The 16,386-nt window shown below is 38.8% G+C and overlaps 1 protein-coding gene across 2 annotated transcripts in view; it reads right to left on the bottom strand.

The window, feature by feature from the left end:
• Positions 1-7,764: 7,764 nt before the first annotated feature.
• The window catches only part of foxo3b (forkhead box O3b), a 58,112-nt gene continuing 49,490 nt past the window's right edge, over positions 7,765-16,386 (bottom strand). For both annotated transcript variants that reach the window (XM_054762091.1, XM_054762090.1), the window contains 2 exons: positions 12,678-14,149; positions 7,765-11,675 (listed from right to left, as the gene is read on the bottom strand). In XM_054762091.1, coding sequence (XP_054618066.1) covers positions 12,698-14,149 — 1,452 coding nt within the window. In that variant the 3' untranslated portion in view covers positions 7,765-11,675; positions 12,678-12,697. The remainder of the gene's footprint in view (positions 11,676-12,677; positions 14,150-16,386) is intronic.

Genomic DNA, 16,386 nt, shown 5'->3' with positions numbered 1-16,386 from the left:
AAAAATAAAGTTGGTAGAAATATAACCCGATGTAGGTTTGTTATGAAAATGTATTCTGATTTAAAGGGACTGCATGCAACGTGTTCCTGGCATGCACGTTAGTTATTGTCATCAATAGTGTTTTGGCAAAATGTATCGATCCACGTTAGGGGTGATCGCTGAATGCATATAGCCTGTCATAACAACAACATGAATGTAAATCGGTGGTCGTCTGTCTGAGACGGCAATGAAGATCAGTTTTTTAACCGGACCAGACAAAAATTTACTATTGATTTTGAAATTACATTTTTTCAAGCTGCTGAAACGACACTTTTCCGGCCCGGAAAACCCAAACCCCCCAAACATTCATCGGGGGTCCCGGCAGGACTCAAAGATGGCAAAAAACCCAACTTTTCCGAGGGGTCGATTTTCGCCCGTTTTTTCAGTGCCGGAACTGTCGTAAAATCACATTTTTTCAAGCTGCTGAAACAAAACTTTTCTGCTCCGGAACTTTTCCTTATGTAAATAATTCAACAATATACAAAATAACATGCAAGTGTGAGTAGGGCCACACATGGCATCATTCATGACCGTTCCACTAATCCTTTAATTACCATTGCAAGTTTTTTTTTAAATGTGGTTATTTTTTTCATGACCATAAGGAACAAAAGACATTTGATTTAAAAGTATTTATATCACAGTATATGGATTTTTAATTGGAAGTATTTCCACAGAGCAACATTTATTTCAGTGATGGCATTGCTAATACGTTTGATAGACTATAATCTAAATCATCATCATCACTGACTCGTCATTAATTCAACTAATCACCCAGAGAAACAAATTAGCTTGAAAGTTCAAGGTAGTTTATTAAAATCGGGCTGATGGCGTATATTCCTGCATGGATACAATTTAAATAAACCGTCAATATTCGGTAAGATATTTGTTGTTGTTTACTAAAGTGTCAGTAAGTCAAATGCAGCGCAAAAATATGTAAGTTTTAAGACACACTGCGACTGAATTTCGTGGGTTAGCAAGTGTGTTGAGTGTCAAGCCGGGCTTGCGGGAGTGGCTACTTTGAGGGCACAGTGATCCGCTAGCATTGATTAGTCTCTCGAAGACTTGTAGCTTTTCAGCCGAGAGAATACGTTACACTTGCTCACTTTTTGAGCCATGCATCAGGAATAAAATGCAATATGAAATATGAATAATTAGGCCAATGTTAGCAGCCGTGTATGTCACAGCAGTCCTTGCATGACTACTCAGCCCTTTTAGGGTTCTTATATTACAATATTTGCTGGTCACAAAGGAAAAAGGTGGCCACAAAACATGTCAACACTGCCACCTAGTGGTCACAACGAGAGCAGCATTTTACAATTTTGAGCAGTAAAATTTGAAAACAATATAGACGTGTTTCAAAGGTGAAAAAAGACAGTTGTTGCTCCAATTTAGGTATTTATTGAATGGATAATGGGTTAATATGTCAAAGTTGTGTAATGTTGAGCGCTGATAAATGAAAAGACTCGTGGAGTATAGTTGGTATCATAATCAGTGTTGCCTTGCACACTTACACACTCCGCATTATTCTGCCAGCGGTCCTTCCCTCGTTCTATTGGCGGCGCCAGTGTTGCTTTGGGCTGTAATGATCTTTTTCAACTCCTCATCATACTCCATAATCATTACTTGCTCATCTTGTGTAAAACACACTGGTTGGGATCGCTTCGCTTTTAAGCAGACGTAGATTAATAGACGCCAAATGGCCCTTTTTATGTGAACGCGCACTGAGCACAAAGCCGAGCACCGGACTCGACAAAGTAAGTCGAGAACCACCGTTGCAGTACCGTTAAACTTTGTTTGGGGAACTTAGGCTTTGTTGAGCTGCATCTTGAGCACAAAGCCCGGGTTTGTTGAGCCACTTTTGCAGTACACCCCCAAAGTCAGCGAATGGTAAGGCTTTATTGGTGTTTACGTCCACGTGTCCAATACAGTCAGATAAACGTCCTCTCACTGAATGATTTAGTGATTCTTTTTAATCCATCCATCCATCTTCTATGCCGCTTATCCTCGATTATTTTTAATTCCAGTATAATTCTCTCTCAATAGACCAGCCCCTTCATCTTCACCAAAGTCAACAGCCACCCACATCCACCTGTGACAACCACAACTGTGGCCCCTCCCATCACCAGCCCCAGCACCACCAACCCAACCAGTAACAATCAATTTTTGTGCCCGTGTGGGTGGGAGCGCTGTTACAGGCCGAGCCTGGCCCTTTAAGAAGAATTGCCTTGTGGGAAGTTGAGTGTCTCGCTCTTCCCTCTCTCGTCCGTCTGCACCGCCCATTGTTTTCGGCGTCCGAATTGGACCATTGTCAATCAATCTCCTTCGTGGCGTCCTGCCATGTCTCCTGTGTCATCGCGAGCTTGCTTGCTTGCTAGCTTGTAAATGAATCTTCGGTTCTCTGCAGCAATATGTTTTAGCAAGGTTACAAAAACAGTACAGCACAGCGGCGCGGCGCCAGGACAAAAAGGCACGGTCGCAGGAGTGAAATATGCGTGAGTGACCTAACAGTTTCTTGTGTTGATCATTAAGGTTGATTATTCAAATTCAAACAAAGATTTGAACTTTTCAAACAAGAGAAAAATGTGATAAAATGTTATTGCCTGTCTGAGAAAAGCGTATAAAGTGTACGGTGAGGGTTTTACATACATAATCATTGTCAAAAAATGAAGTTGGCTACTTCGTGGATTTCACTTATTGCAGGGTATTTTGGGACCTATTCCCTGCGATAAACGAGGGAGCACTGTATTATGCATTTTGACATTTTTTAAATTATTAATAAAATTTGACTGGCCAAGTTTTTTATGAGCTGTACCTTTTGTGTCCACTAGGTGGTGCATGTTTAGGGACATACTGTATTGACTGTATTGGTGGTTGTTGGTCTAACTGTCCACTGGGACAGTTGGGGCCAATTTTGACAACGTCCTCTTAGTAACAAATTTGAGTCACATTTTGGAATTTTTTGGGGGGGTTTGGCCATGTGGGTGTGGAAGCTTACCTGGCCCCAAAATGAAAAACTATTTTTTGTGATTTGGTCCTTTGACCTTTGACAAAATGCATTAAGATTGAAAACCCCTTTTGGAAAAGTGGTATTTTAGACATTTTTGCGTCAAGTTGTCTCGCCTGAACAGAGTCACAGCAGAAAAAAGCATTTGTGATAGCCAAAAGAGACCAAAATTGACCTCTTTAGAAAAAAAAGTGGCCTTTTTGGGACATTTTTGGGTCCAACCAGAGCTTCCGGTGTGGGAGGTGTTCTCGACGAGTGTTCTGGACAGAAAATTGGACTTGGCCATGCTCTAAAAAAATACAAGTTTTTCTGGGCAAAATGAATAAAAATCCATGTTTGTTGGAAAAAGTGGCCCATTAAAAAATATTTTGTTCCAGTCAAGGCACATTGAGGGTGTGGGAGGTTTTCTGGCCAAAAAACGTTTTTGTGACTTGCACAGACTTGACAAAATGAACAAAAATAAACCCTTGTTGGGAAGAGTGGCCTTTTTAGACATTTTTGGGTCCAACCAGAGCCCCTGGTGCGGAAGTGGGAGATTCCTGGCTGGAAAATTGGCATTGGCCATCCTGCCCCAAATAAAGGAAAATAACATTTCTTGACCAAATGAAGAAAAATTCGACCTCTGTTGGAAAAAGTGTCGCATTTAAACATTTTTCAGTTCGGCCACGGCACGTTGGTGTGGATGACTTCCTGGCTGGGGAATGAAAAAAAACAACAAACATGTTTTTGCAACTTGTCAGGACCTAAGAAAACATACAAAATTCGACCCTCCTGAGTGTTTACATTTTTAAGACATTTTTGGGTCATGAAAGTAAAATAAATGTCACCCCCGGAGCAGGGCGGGCTCCTGGCAGGAACACTCCATGCTGCTGTTTCGGGACACAACCACGAGGGGGGGCCATATGATCAAAAAAAAGGTCTGACCAAGTGACTAGCGCTGCACACTGTTTATATTTTCGATAACTTTACGACATTTGGAGCCTTGGAGGGTTCAGTTTGATTTGTAACTTATAAACCCAAACCTTAGTAATGTTAAAGACAGAAATGGGATCAGAAATAAAAGTTATTTAGGGACACAAGCCGAGAGTCACGTGTTCTCGCCCCAAACGCGGCTATCTTAAGTTCATTTTCAAACACGCCACTTTCTGCACTGCATGGCGCACCTGACGTGCCGCTTGCTCACTCCCTGTGCGCGCGCTTTTATTCCTCATCTCACCTCTGCTTCTCTTCACACGAACACCGTGCATCACATCCTCGCACGTTGCTTGCCATGGCTGCTGAGACAGAACGACGGCAAGGGACTAAAAGGCCCGGTAATGAAACCAAACAGTGTCTTCATCACATGATTGCAGCAAATTGGAACGTGTCGGCACAAGCGTTAAGCCTCAAATCAGCACCACCTTCCACTGCGAGCTGAAAGATCCACCAACAGTCTGTGGCAGGGTGTTATTACACAGATGACATCATCCCACTGCAGCACTCACAGTGCGCGTGCACGTCACTCTTGACACAAAGACACACGCATGCACGCCAACGTGTGTGCTTGTAGAGAGACTGATACTGATAGATCCTCTTCCATGGATCCCTCCTGAGTGTGCGTTACGTTTACTGCATAAAGGCAGCGTTTCTGCATATGCACTGTTCCACAAACAAACATTGTGCAATAGGCTTTCCAGGAATTTGAGAGGAACATGGAGTTGCTCTGTAGGGCAGTGCCAAGACCCCCACGCCCCCTCCTTCCCACCGAACTGACCCTAGAAAGTCATCCGCCTTCCAGGGTGAGCAGGAGGTACGTTCGTTCTTGCATTGAAGAACTGTGACTCACAACAACGGTTCGCTGTGTGGCAACTTGGGAATCAACAGCAAACAGCAAGCATGTTTTTTCTACCCTTCAGTGCTGTTCTCTTATTTGTGCAACAGTTTCATCTTTCGGTGCGCCTGCACAATCTTATGAGATGCAACACACTGGAGGTAAGATATCCAGGCTCACGGCCCATTTGAAACAATACAGGACAATAGAATAAAAACAAAGTTACTTATTGTTACTTAATGACAGCAGCAAGACCCACAAACATTTTGTTTTGAGAAAAAGTCAGAAATCCAAGGTTGTACCCTACCCTGCCTCTCACCCGACCTCAGCTGGGATAGGCTCCAGCAGGCGGCATAGAAGGTAGGTGGATGGAAGAAGTCAGAATTTTATAAGAATAAAATAGTATAATAATATAATATAATATAATATTATTAAATATAATATAATATATTGTAATGTAATGTAATAACATAATAAGAATAATTTTAGCTTTTTTTTTAAAAGAAAAAAGTGGTTATGAGGATAAAGTTATTTTTGAGAAGCTGTGTAATTTTACAAGAAAAAAGTTGTATGGAAAAAATGAGAGAAAAGTATTTTTTTTCTTTTATTAAGAAGTTGGAAAATTCTTAAAAAAATACTTTTTTTAGAAAAAAGTTGGAAAATTCTTTAAAAAAATACTTAAAACGTAATACTTTCCAACTTTTTAATAAAAGAAAAAAATAACTTTTCTCTGAAAAAATTACCATTTTTCCATACGTTTTTCTTGTAAAATTACACAGCTTCTCAAAAATAACTTTTTTCTTTAAAAAAGTTACTTTTTTCTTGCGTAATTATGACTTTTCCTGAAAACTTTTTTTCTCATAAGATTACTACTTTTTTTTTTTTTAAAGAATACTATTTTATTTTTCATAAAAAACAAAAAATGTTCTCATAAGATCGCAACTTTTTATGAAGAAAATTCCAATAAATTAAATACTTAATTCTCTAAAATTACGACTTTTCTAAAAAAAAAAAACTACTACTTTATTCTGAAAAGATTACAGCTTGTTCTCATATGGTTAGGACTATTTTCTAAAAACAAAGTCTTTTTAAAATAATTTTCCAGCTTTTTAATAAAAGATAAAAAATACTTTTCTCTCATAAAATTATTTTTTTCTATACAATTTTTTTTGTAAAATTACACAGCTTCTCAAAAATAACTTTGTCCTCATAACAACTTTTTTCTTTCAAAAAAGGCACATTGTTGCATAATTATGACTTTTCCTGAAAAAACTTTTCTTCCTCATAAGATTATTACTTTTTTTCAAGAAAATTTCAATAAATTAAAAATACTTAACTCTCTAAAATTATGACTTTTCTGAAAAAATACTACTTTATTCACAAAAGATTACGGCTTGTTCTCATATGATTAGAACTATTTTCTAAAAAAAAAAGTATTTTTAAAAGAATTTTCCAGCTTTTTAATAAAAGATAAAGACTTTTCTCTGATAAAAATAACTTTTTTCATACAACTTTCTTCTGATAAAATTACACCAGATTTGCAAAAATAACTTAAAAATAAAATAAAAATAAAGTAGTATTTTTTTTTTGAAAAGTAATAATTTTAGAGAGTTAAGTATTTTAAATTTATTGGAATTTTCTTGAGAAAAAGTTGCAATCTTATGAGAACATTTTTTGTTTTTTTATGAAAAATAAATAGTATTAAAAGGATAAAGTTATTTTTGAGAAGCTGTGTAATTTTACAAGAAAAAAGTTGTATGGAAAAAAGGTAATTTTATGAGACAAAAGTATTTTTTTTTAATTAAAAAGTTGGAAAATTCTTTTAAAAAATACTTTTTTTGTAGAAAAGTTGCAATCATATGAGAACAAGCTGTCATCTTTTGAGAATAAAGTAGTATTTTTTGAGAAAAGTCGTAATTTTAAAGAGTTAAGTATTTTTAATTTATTGGAATTTTCTTGAGAAAAAGTCACAATCTTATGAGGACCTTTTTTGTTTTTTATGAAAAATAAAATAGTATTTAAAAAAAAAAAGAAGTAATGAACCTTTTTGTGTTTTTTATAAAAAAAAGTAATCAAATGAGGAAAAAAAGTTTTTTCAGAAAGGTAATGAGGATAAAGTTATTTTTGAGAAGCTGGTGTAATTTTACAAGAAAAAAGTTGTATGGAAAAAAGGTCATTTTATGAGAGAGGTCTTTTTTTCTTTTATTAAAAAGTTTTTTTGTTTTTTGTTTTAGAAAATAGTCCTAATCATATGAGAACATCTTTCGAGAATAAAGTAGTATTTTTTTTTTAGAAAAGTCGTAATTATAGAGAGTTAACTATTTTTAATTTATTGGAAAAAGTCGCAATCTTATGAGAAAATTTTTTGTTTTTATGAAAAAGGTCATAAACTAGTATTTGTCTTAATGAAAAGGGTATTTTTTTTTTTTTTTTACAAGAATAAAGTAGATTAAGTAGTATTTTGGGGGTAGGGATCACAATCATGAAAAGTTTAAATTTTATGACAATAAAGGAGGATTTTTTTTTTAAAGAAGTGATATATTTTGGGCCACATCGTAAAAAAAAAAATCGGAGATCTCGAGAATAAAGTTAAATTTACGACTTTAAATTCTTAAAATCTCAGAATTTTTTTTGTCAGTGTGGCCCGAATACTCTGTCGTACTTATGAGGACAAATAGTGCGTTCAGTGTTTGTTCAGTGACATAGTTTTACGACAACAAAGTGATATTTTAAAGTTGTACAATGACGAGACAAATAGTCCTATAAATTGGTAATATTTGCAATTGTGCCGCTCCATCCAAATATTTGAGAAAATTGGTACATTCATCATATAATGTCTGTAATTCCAGCTGACAGTTTTCCATTTGCAAACAATGGTGGTGTCGGATGACGACAAAAACATACGAAGGCGGACGCGGAGCCTGACCAAGCTTTATTTACATGCGCACCATTTCTTATACAAACTAGATTACAGTTCAAAAAATGACAACACAGGAGGAATACCCACTAACATCAACTGGAAAAGATTATTAATACAGGACAAAGTTCAAAGGTCAGAGGTTTTTTTTGTTTGTTTTACAAGAGTAGCTCATGAGACAGGAATAGGAAGAAATGAGGTGATGACGATGTTTAGTGGTTTGTCTCTTCAGCTTTAGGTGTGTGTAGTATGAGTGGTTGTGACGACAAAGTGTAAAACACAATGAAATTTGCCTTGTGTACATTTTGTACAGTCAGTGTAGTTCAATTCAAATGCTTAGCAGTTTAGCTTGTTTAAAAAAAAAAAAAAAGAAAAAAAAAGGCAAAAGTGACACTGAACCAGTTTTTCCTCCACAACAGAGACACATTTAATAGTCATGAAAAAGTGGGAGGATGGTTCAAGTGCTGCTTTGTCAAGCCCTGATTCAGCAAATATAAACATCGTGTGTGAGTGCTAACAGGTGTCCTCTTTGTGTTACAATTCCTGTCAAGGGACGGCACCAACGGAAGATTTGAGTGGTTCCAGCTTGGTCGTGCACTAAAGCTTTAAAAAAACAAAACAAAACCGTGCACTTGCACTCTTCTGCCTTGGCCTCAGTGATATAGATTTAAATGTATATACACACACATCTGTACACTATTATACACCAGCGGAGGCAAACCCTTCATGTCGCTACCCCCCGGGCCTCCAGATGCTACAACAATGGTTACACAATCTGCTTCAAGGATACATTTGCTGGCAACAGTGTTCCCTTCTACCTGCAACACATAACCTTTCTTCAACTTTGCGAGGTATCAAGGATCAAGTACTACAAGGGCATATAATGACCACATACAGTGAGTAAATGCATTTCACACAAGTCATAATGCATAAATACATACAGGTACATGAGCACAGCTGAGGAGAAGGGCGGGATTACGCAAATAAACGCACGCACACAGGAAGTAGCCTGCACGAGCACCAGGTGGTGTGTCACTGTGTGCTAGGATGTCAAAAGAGTCCCCCCCCCCCAAAAAAAAAAAATGGATGGATGAATAGGAAGGAGTAGTAGGGCCACATATTTATTTAAAAAAAAAAATGACAACAAAGCTCTCGTGAGAATAAAGTTTGATTTTTTTTTTTGTTGAGAATAAAAAGTTTTTTAAAGAAAAGCTTGCAATCTTGCAAGAACAAAGTCATATTTTTTGGGGTGAAACGTTGAAATCTTGCAAGAATAGTCAAGTTTTTGGAGAAAAGTCCTCATCTTGTAGTCAAATAAAGTCTCGTTTTTTGTTTTTTTTTAGATGTCGTAATCTTGCAAGTATTTTTTGTCAAAAAAGTAAGAATAGAGGTTGCAAGAATAGTATGTTTTGTTTTTTTAAAGAGTTGTAAACCTGCAATATTCATCATTTTTTCAGAAAGTTTCTTTCAAATCTTTCAAGAATGTGAATTTGTTTTTTTTTTTTTAGAAAAAAGTCACATCTTGCAAGAATAAAGTCACTTTTTTGGGAAAAAGTCGTAATCTTGCAAGTATAATGTAACTTTTCTTTTTTTTTTTTTTTAAGAAAGTCCTAATCTTGCATGAATAGTCGTGTCTTGGGGGGAAAAAAAGTCAGCAATAATAGGCAATTTTTTTTTTTTTTTTTTTTAGGAAAAAGTGGTAAACGTGCATGAATAAAATAAGAATGGAAAAAGTTTGAGAAATTTGTTTGAGAAAATGTAATTTTGCAATTTTATGCATTTTGTAATTTTTGAAAAAGTTGGAATTTTAGAAATAAAGATGTATTTTTGTAGTAATTGTACAAAAACGTATAAAAAAGTAATCCTACGAGAAAACTTTTGGGTTTTTTTTTTAGAAAAATGCTGTAACTTTACGAGATTTTGTCAAGAGAGAAAGTTGTGATCTTACGAGAAAGAAGTCGTACTATCATGAGAATAAAGTCGATTGTTTTTTTTATTGGGGGGGGGGGCATGTAAACTGATGAGAAAATATTTTTTCGAGAAAGACATCCTCTTTCAAGATTATTATTAAAAGAAATTTTTTTTTCTAACATTTTGTGGATAAAAAATAATTAACAAGATAACATAAAAATCTTAAATCGTAATAAATTTTTTTGGCAGAATTCTGACAATTACTTCAAATCTACTTGAATTGTAGTTTTTATTTTTTTTTTGGAAAAAACTGTAGACTTCAAATAATAAAATTAATTTCAAAGAATAAAATGAACTTTGGGAAATTGTAGTAATTTTCCATGTATAAAATTGTATTTTTGGAGGAACAAAAAAGTGGTAATCTTACAAGGCGTATGTTTTTTTTCAATTAAAAAAAAAAAAAGTACTACATAGTAAGGAGGACGGGGGGAAAAAATATTTTTCCAAAAAAAAAAAAAAAAAGACTTGGAAGAAAGAAGAATAAAGTCTGAAGTGTGACAAGTGAATGTCAAAATAGCGACACAAACATACAAAGAAACAAATCAGAGACCATCAATAAATATTTGTTAAAAACACGTTCATGCTGGTAATCTTACCATTTTTTCCTTGTTTCATCCAAACTACGTGAACTTGATTCTCTTCCAGTTCGTGCCGTTATGTATTTATTCTTTTCAGTGTGGCTTTAATACTCCTTCATATCCCCCCAAATGTTTTTAATTAAAAACAAAAGTAAAAAAAAGGGAGGGAGGAGGCAGGGAGGGAAGTAAAAACTGAATCCTACCTTCCTTCCTTTTCATCTTGACGGTCAAAGAAGTTCACAGGTTACAAGTTCACAAAGCATCACGGTTACATTTAATCAAGGAAATGTTTACTTGGATGAAAATACCATTAGAATACGTCGCCCACCTTCCCTCCCTCCCCCTGAGTGTTTCTATGTTACGCATAAAAAGCCCCATAAGCTGATGACAACAACACAGATCCCTGGTATTTCTATGTACTGTATATCTGACTCTGCGTGTGTGTGATTAGATGTTATGTGCATATGAGTGTTGCGATTTTGGCTGCCAGCATATCCTACTGCTTGATTCAAGTCATTTGGCAACATACAGAAGAAGAGAACAGCTTATTGTTTTTCTGGAGAAATAAAATGGCTTCTGGAGGAATGACACCCCCGCCCCCGCACCCCCCCACTGTGCACGTGGTCGGCCTCGCCCTGCTCCGAGTGGCTGCAGGTGTAGGCTTCTGCAGGCGGGTGGTGCGCGCAACGACAAATTCAACACTGTTTACATAGCACCTGTAATGCTGCGGAAATGTTCGCGCCCCCTTTTCGCTACATTGTATGCTGTGATGAACGCCCCCTCCCGCCCCCCTGAACTTGCCAAATTGAAAATCCTTCTTATCCTGTACAAACACCCACAAATTCATTGTTTTTTCTGTAATCAAACGCTCGGTCTTTTAAATTCAAGCCAAGTTGAAGTGCATGACGTTTCATCTCTAATTGATTTCCATTTAGAAGCAATTGCAGACCAGGAAAACCAAAAACACTGAACATTTAAAATCACAGAGGTAAATACACCACAACCCCCCCCCCGGATGAGATTTACACCAGTCCTAGCCAAGCAACACCGTGCAGCCATTTGTTATTATCAGTCTTTGTAGTCTCATCTGATGTCTTTTTCATCGCCACAGAGGACGCTTGCATAATTCCACCACTTTTTTGTTATTGTTGTTTCACAGGAGGCTTTTCCGAGAAGTCTCGTCGGATCTTTCCCGCTTCATTGGCGGGGGGGAGGAGGCGTGGGAGCAAGCGTTAAAGCTCTCGAGAAGTCTTCCTCTGTAAACACAAGGTTGGTATTTGATGTGCTGATGGCTGGTTTTGGCAAATAAAAGGGTGCGTGTCTGAGTTGTTCTCTCTCTTGTAACACAGTTCAGACCTGCGGGGTGGGGGGGGGGGGGGGGGGGAAAAAGATTTGATGATTACGATGGTGTATTTGTAGTGCAGATTTTACATGATTTAAATAACAAAAAAAAGATTTCTCTCTTTTGGAGCACTTTTCTTTGGCGTTATCTTGTGGAATCGATTGTTGATTTAATCGCGTCTTGAGGCAACTGAGACAAAAATGAGTGCAGTACTCAGCTGCAACCAGCAGAGGCACTGTTGATTGTATTAGTTTGCTGTCTACAGGTAAAGAAGCACAACACGACGTTTGCTATGCGGGGTTGCGCTACAGTGTGTCCATGCAGACCTCCGCTGACATCATTGTTCTGCCTGAAACAGGAGTTCAAAACATTCTGACAGGCACACAACCATCTCTTAACAGCAAAGGCAGGTTTACCCAGGCTAAAATGAAAAAGAAAACAATTATTTATATATATGTGCTGTATATATAATTTTGCATATGTATATTAGGGATGTCCGATAATATCGGGCCACTGTTTTCAGCGTCCTGACTGGCTGTAGACCATTGTCAATCAATCCCCTTTGTGCCGTCCTGTCATGTCTCTCGTGTGTCATCGCTAGCTAGCTTGCTAGCTTGTAAATGAATCTTCGGTTTGTCTGCAGCAATATGTTTTAACAAAGACAGAGAAACGCCAGGACGAAAAGACACGGTCGAAGGAGTGAAGTCTTGTGAGAGTGAACAAAAAAATTAAGTTGGCTACTTTGTGGATTCCACTTATTGCGGGCTATTTTGGGAACCTATCCCCAGCGATAAATGAGGGAACACTTTAACAAGACGTGATGTGCAACTGCACGTTTTTGTAAGTACAATACTGTGTGCTGTATGCCTGTAATTGTTTCCGAATGTGTAAAACTGAATTTAAAATGCGTGAGAGGCATATTATAGGGGTTATAGAGGATCAAGAATCAACATTTTTACAGCTTTTGATGTGTATTTCAGAGGGAAAGTACTTCTGGAAGAGTACGTGCTACATACCTGCTCCACGGTGACGCCGCTCAACCGGGTACCCAGCTCTGAGAAGCCTGCTTGGTGCTTGTGAAGCTGCCAACTCCGTTCATGTTAGCCAGAGAGTCAAAGTTAAAGTCCAGGCCGTCGGCGTCCATCAGCTCACTCCTGATGATGGAGTCCATGTCACAGTCCAGGCTGCCGTTAAACATGTCCAGGTCCAGATCTGTGGGGAAGCGATCCTGGCAGACTCCCCCGTTGCTGCTCACTGCTCCGTTCAAGAAGATGGAGGTGTCAATCTGCATTGAGGAAGAGCCATTTCCTCCCAAGGGTGAAAGAAGGAGCTGCTGCTTGGCGTTAGCCAGAGCGTTGACTTCATTGGTTAAATTCAGGCCTCTGTTCATGGACCTTATGGAGCTCTGGTTGTGATTGTTGCTTTGGTGCATCTCCCCCTGGCTGCCTTGCAGTCCTCCAGTGCTTCCGAACGTCATGATGGGATCGCTTCGAAGCATGAGGCCGCGGCGTGAGTTCTGAGAAACAACGGCGGCGGCGCTGGCTTGTGACATCAGCGGGTCCGACTGGGTCATCATGACGTCGCTGTGGCTGTGGCTGTCAGAGTTGAGCAGGTCTTGTAACGTCACGCTACCGAAGCGAGAAGTGCCGATGCTGGAGAAGGACGTCTGCTTGTTCTCCTGGATGGTTTGCATGGGGGACGGACGCAGGGAAGAGCCCGACGTGTGGGGGCCGAAGATGGAGTTGCTGTAGTTGCCTCCGCTGTTGGATGAAGAGTTGGAGGTGGGGGAAGAAGTGGAGGATGGGGAGACCAGCCCGTTGGTTTTGGGGACAAAACCGAACCCTGAGGACCCGTTTGAAGGGACTTGTCCCGGAGTGGTTGGCACCAAGTTGATGTTGTCCAGCAGTTCGTCCATCATGTCATCTGTGATTCCGTCATTCAGGTTCATGGTACCAGCCAGGTCTGCCAGACGGGGTAACTCTGTGGGCACGGCCTTCCCGTTAGGCGCGTTCGCTGCGTTCCCTGGAGACAAAGCTCTCCCAGGACTGGCATAGAGCATAGGCGACAGGGGCGGCTCATCATCGGGAACCTCGTCTAACTCCGGGTTGGCCAGGATGGGGGAAAGGCGGCCGCTCAGAGTGCTGGCGTTGGAATTGGTGCGGGAGCGGAAGTCTGTCCAGGCGTCCAGCTCTTCACTGCTGCGCGACGTCGGGCTCCCCGGCCACTTGGACAGACCAGAGGGACTGTCGCCGGTGCCTTCGCCGGCCGCTGCCGCCGCGGCTTGCAGCGCAGCCTTCTTTTTGGCGGCACGACCACGTGCCGACTTGGTGTACTTGTTGCTGTTGTCCATGGAGACGGCACGGCGGCGAGGAGCTTTTCCGCCTTTTCCTCCGTCGGGGTTTATCATCCACCAGGAACTCTTGCCAGTCCCCTCATTCTGGACACGAATGAATCGGCTGTGGAGGGAAAGGTTGTGCCGGATGGAGTTCTGCAACACAAAAGAACAACAACTGGTGAATGACTGCCACTAATATTGATTTGTGTGTGCGTCATTCAATTTGTTCATTGAATCACTGCCATTAAGTCCAACAAAAAAGAAGACTAAACCCCCTGATGTAAGCAGTTGTTCTTGCGGATTTGACACCAAAACAAAGCAATAAATCCATTGTGTGCTCAAATTGTAGACAGACAATGTGCAGCAGTTTGAGCTGATGCTTGCATTGTTTGCACAGAGTAGAAAAGACTGATCTATAATCAAGCTTCTGCTGAATTATGAATGACACGTACAAAGGGCCCCTTTGTTGCGTAAGGGCCGGATTCAGTGACAGATCATGTGTGCTTGGGAGAACCTGTGCTCATGCGTATTGATAAACTCTAAACTCCTCCTTGTGGAAACCCCAGCGGCTTATTGAGGGAATTGAGCGCACATGACCGCCCATGTTACTGAGCATGAGTTGTTCTTTTTAAGACTGCACAAGAGCACATGGTGGATAGAAGCACACTACTACTAACTTTCTCATCACATGTTGTTTACTTCAAATGTCATCTCACGTGTTGAGAGGGAAATTTAGTTGGAAGTTGTATGAAAAGATAAGTGCTAGAATTTGTGCTACACTTCTTCTTCACACAAACGTCTGCTGCCGTGACAACACAAACGTATGCAAAGAAAAAGTTGCGAAGTTATGAGAATAAAGTTGGAATATTACAGGTTGTATATGAGGTTGGAATATCAGACGAAAGTTGTATTATGCAAAAAAAGTTGTAATATCAAAATTAAGTTATAATGTTAGACAAAAAAGGTTGTAATATAATATGATACAAAAAAGTTGTAATATCACAATAAAACTGTAATATTACCCCCCAAAAACACAATATTATCAAAATAAAGTCGTAATATTATACAAAAACGCTGTAATATTATCAGAATGAAGTTGTAATATTACACTGAAAAAAAGTTGCAATATTATCAGAATAAAGTTGTAATATTATCCAAAAAAAGCTGTAATATCAGAATAAAACTGTAATATTACCTGAAAAGAAGTTACAAGATTACCAGAATAAAGTTGTAATATTATACAACTAAGATGTAATAGTATCTTATGTTGTAATATTACACCAAAAGAGTTACCAGAATAAAGCTATAATGTTACACAAAAACGTTGTAATCAGAATAAAACTGCAATATTACCCACAAAAAAGTTGAAATATCACAATAAAGTTGTAATGTTACACAAATAAAGAAAAAAACTGTTGCATTCTGTGTGTCACAATGTTGAAATTCACAAAATTGTGACTATATTCTTGAAATATAACTTTTTTCTCCTTTTCTCACAATAATTACTCGCATATTTTTGTGACATTACTTTTTTCCTTAACGAGTGCAGCTTTATTATCCGTTTTCTTTTCAGGGTGGCCCTTTTTCCCCAATGAAAACACTTTGTCTATACCTTCAGCGTTAAAAGGTAGTGCGGTGTAGTGTAAAACTATACAATCATTTTTTTGTTCTAAATAAAACCAGCATCAACTGCGTAATCCCTTTCCAAGAAGGCTGACTACATATAGTGAGACTGCTGTGGTTCCACCCTTCTTAGCATTTAGCTGAAATTCGTCTGCGTTTTAAGGATTTCTAGGTACATTGCGGAACACAATGTTTTGTGCAAACAAGCACATACAGGATAGAAATGAAAAAGTTATTGCATGACAGGCAATGTCAGCCAATGTTGTTCGGGTGCGTAGAAAAGGAAGGAGGAAAAAGTGATGCATGTATAAAGAGTACATTCCTGACAGCTATCCTCTATGGAATGTGCTGCACGGCTTCTCTTTCTTGTCTTCTCGTGCCACAAGCTACTGAAGGTCGTTGTGAAATTCATTATTTTTTGCCTCGGCCGCCTCTCTCCATCCTCCCCCCTCCTTTCCTCCACAAACACATAACTCTTACAGGACCTGAGGGATTGTGAGGCCATGCTAATTCCACCCATTTTAAATTGACCCTGCAGCTTTTCAAAACACGGACACCGTTTCTTTTTCTTCCTCTGTGTGTTTTCCTCCGATGTATGCATATTTTAACGCCACCGCATTCACAGGGTTCATTCAAATAGGCAAAAGCCAAAAATCATTTTGCGGGAATCACAACATTGTTTTCCACAAAGCTTTCCCGTATTTCCTGGGGTTTGGTTTGGATTGGCAGTACACTTACTTGACGGAACAAGAGCGGGTTTAAATTAC

The sequence above is a fragment of the Dunckerocampus dactyliophorus genome, chromosome 19 (genome assembly GCF_027744805.1).
Source record: "Dunckerocampus dactyliophorus isolate RoL2022-P2 chromosome 19, RoL_Ddac_1.1, whole genome shotgun sequence".
NCBI classification, from domain to species: Eukaryota; Metazoa; Chordata; class Actinopteri; order Syngnathiformes; family Syngnathidae; genus Dunckerocampus; species Dunckerocampus dactyliophorus.
The sequence above is the reverse complement of the archived record's forward strand: the minus strand, read 5'-3'. Positions and strand labels throughout refer to the sequence as shown.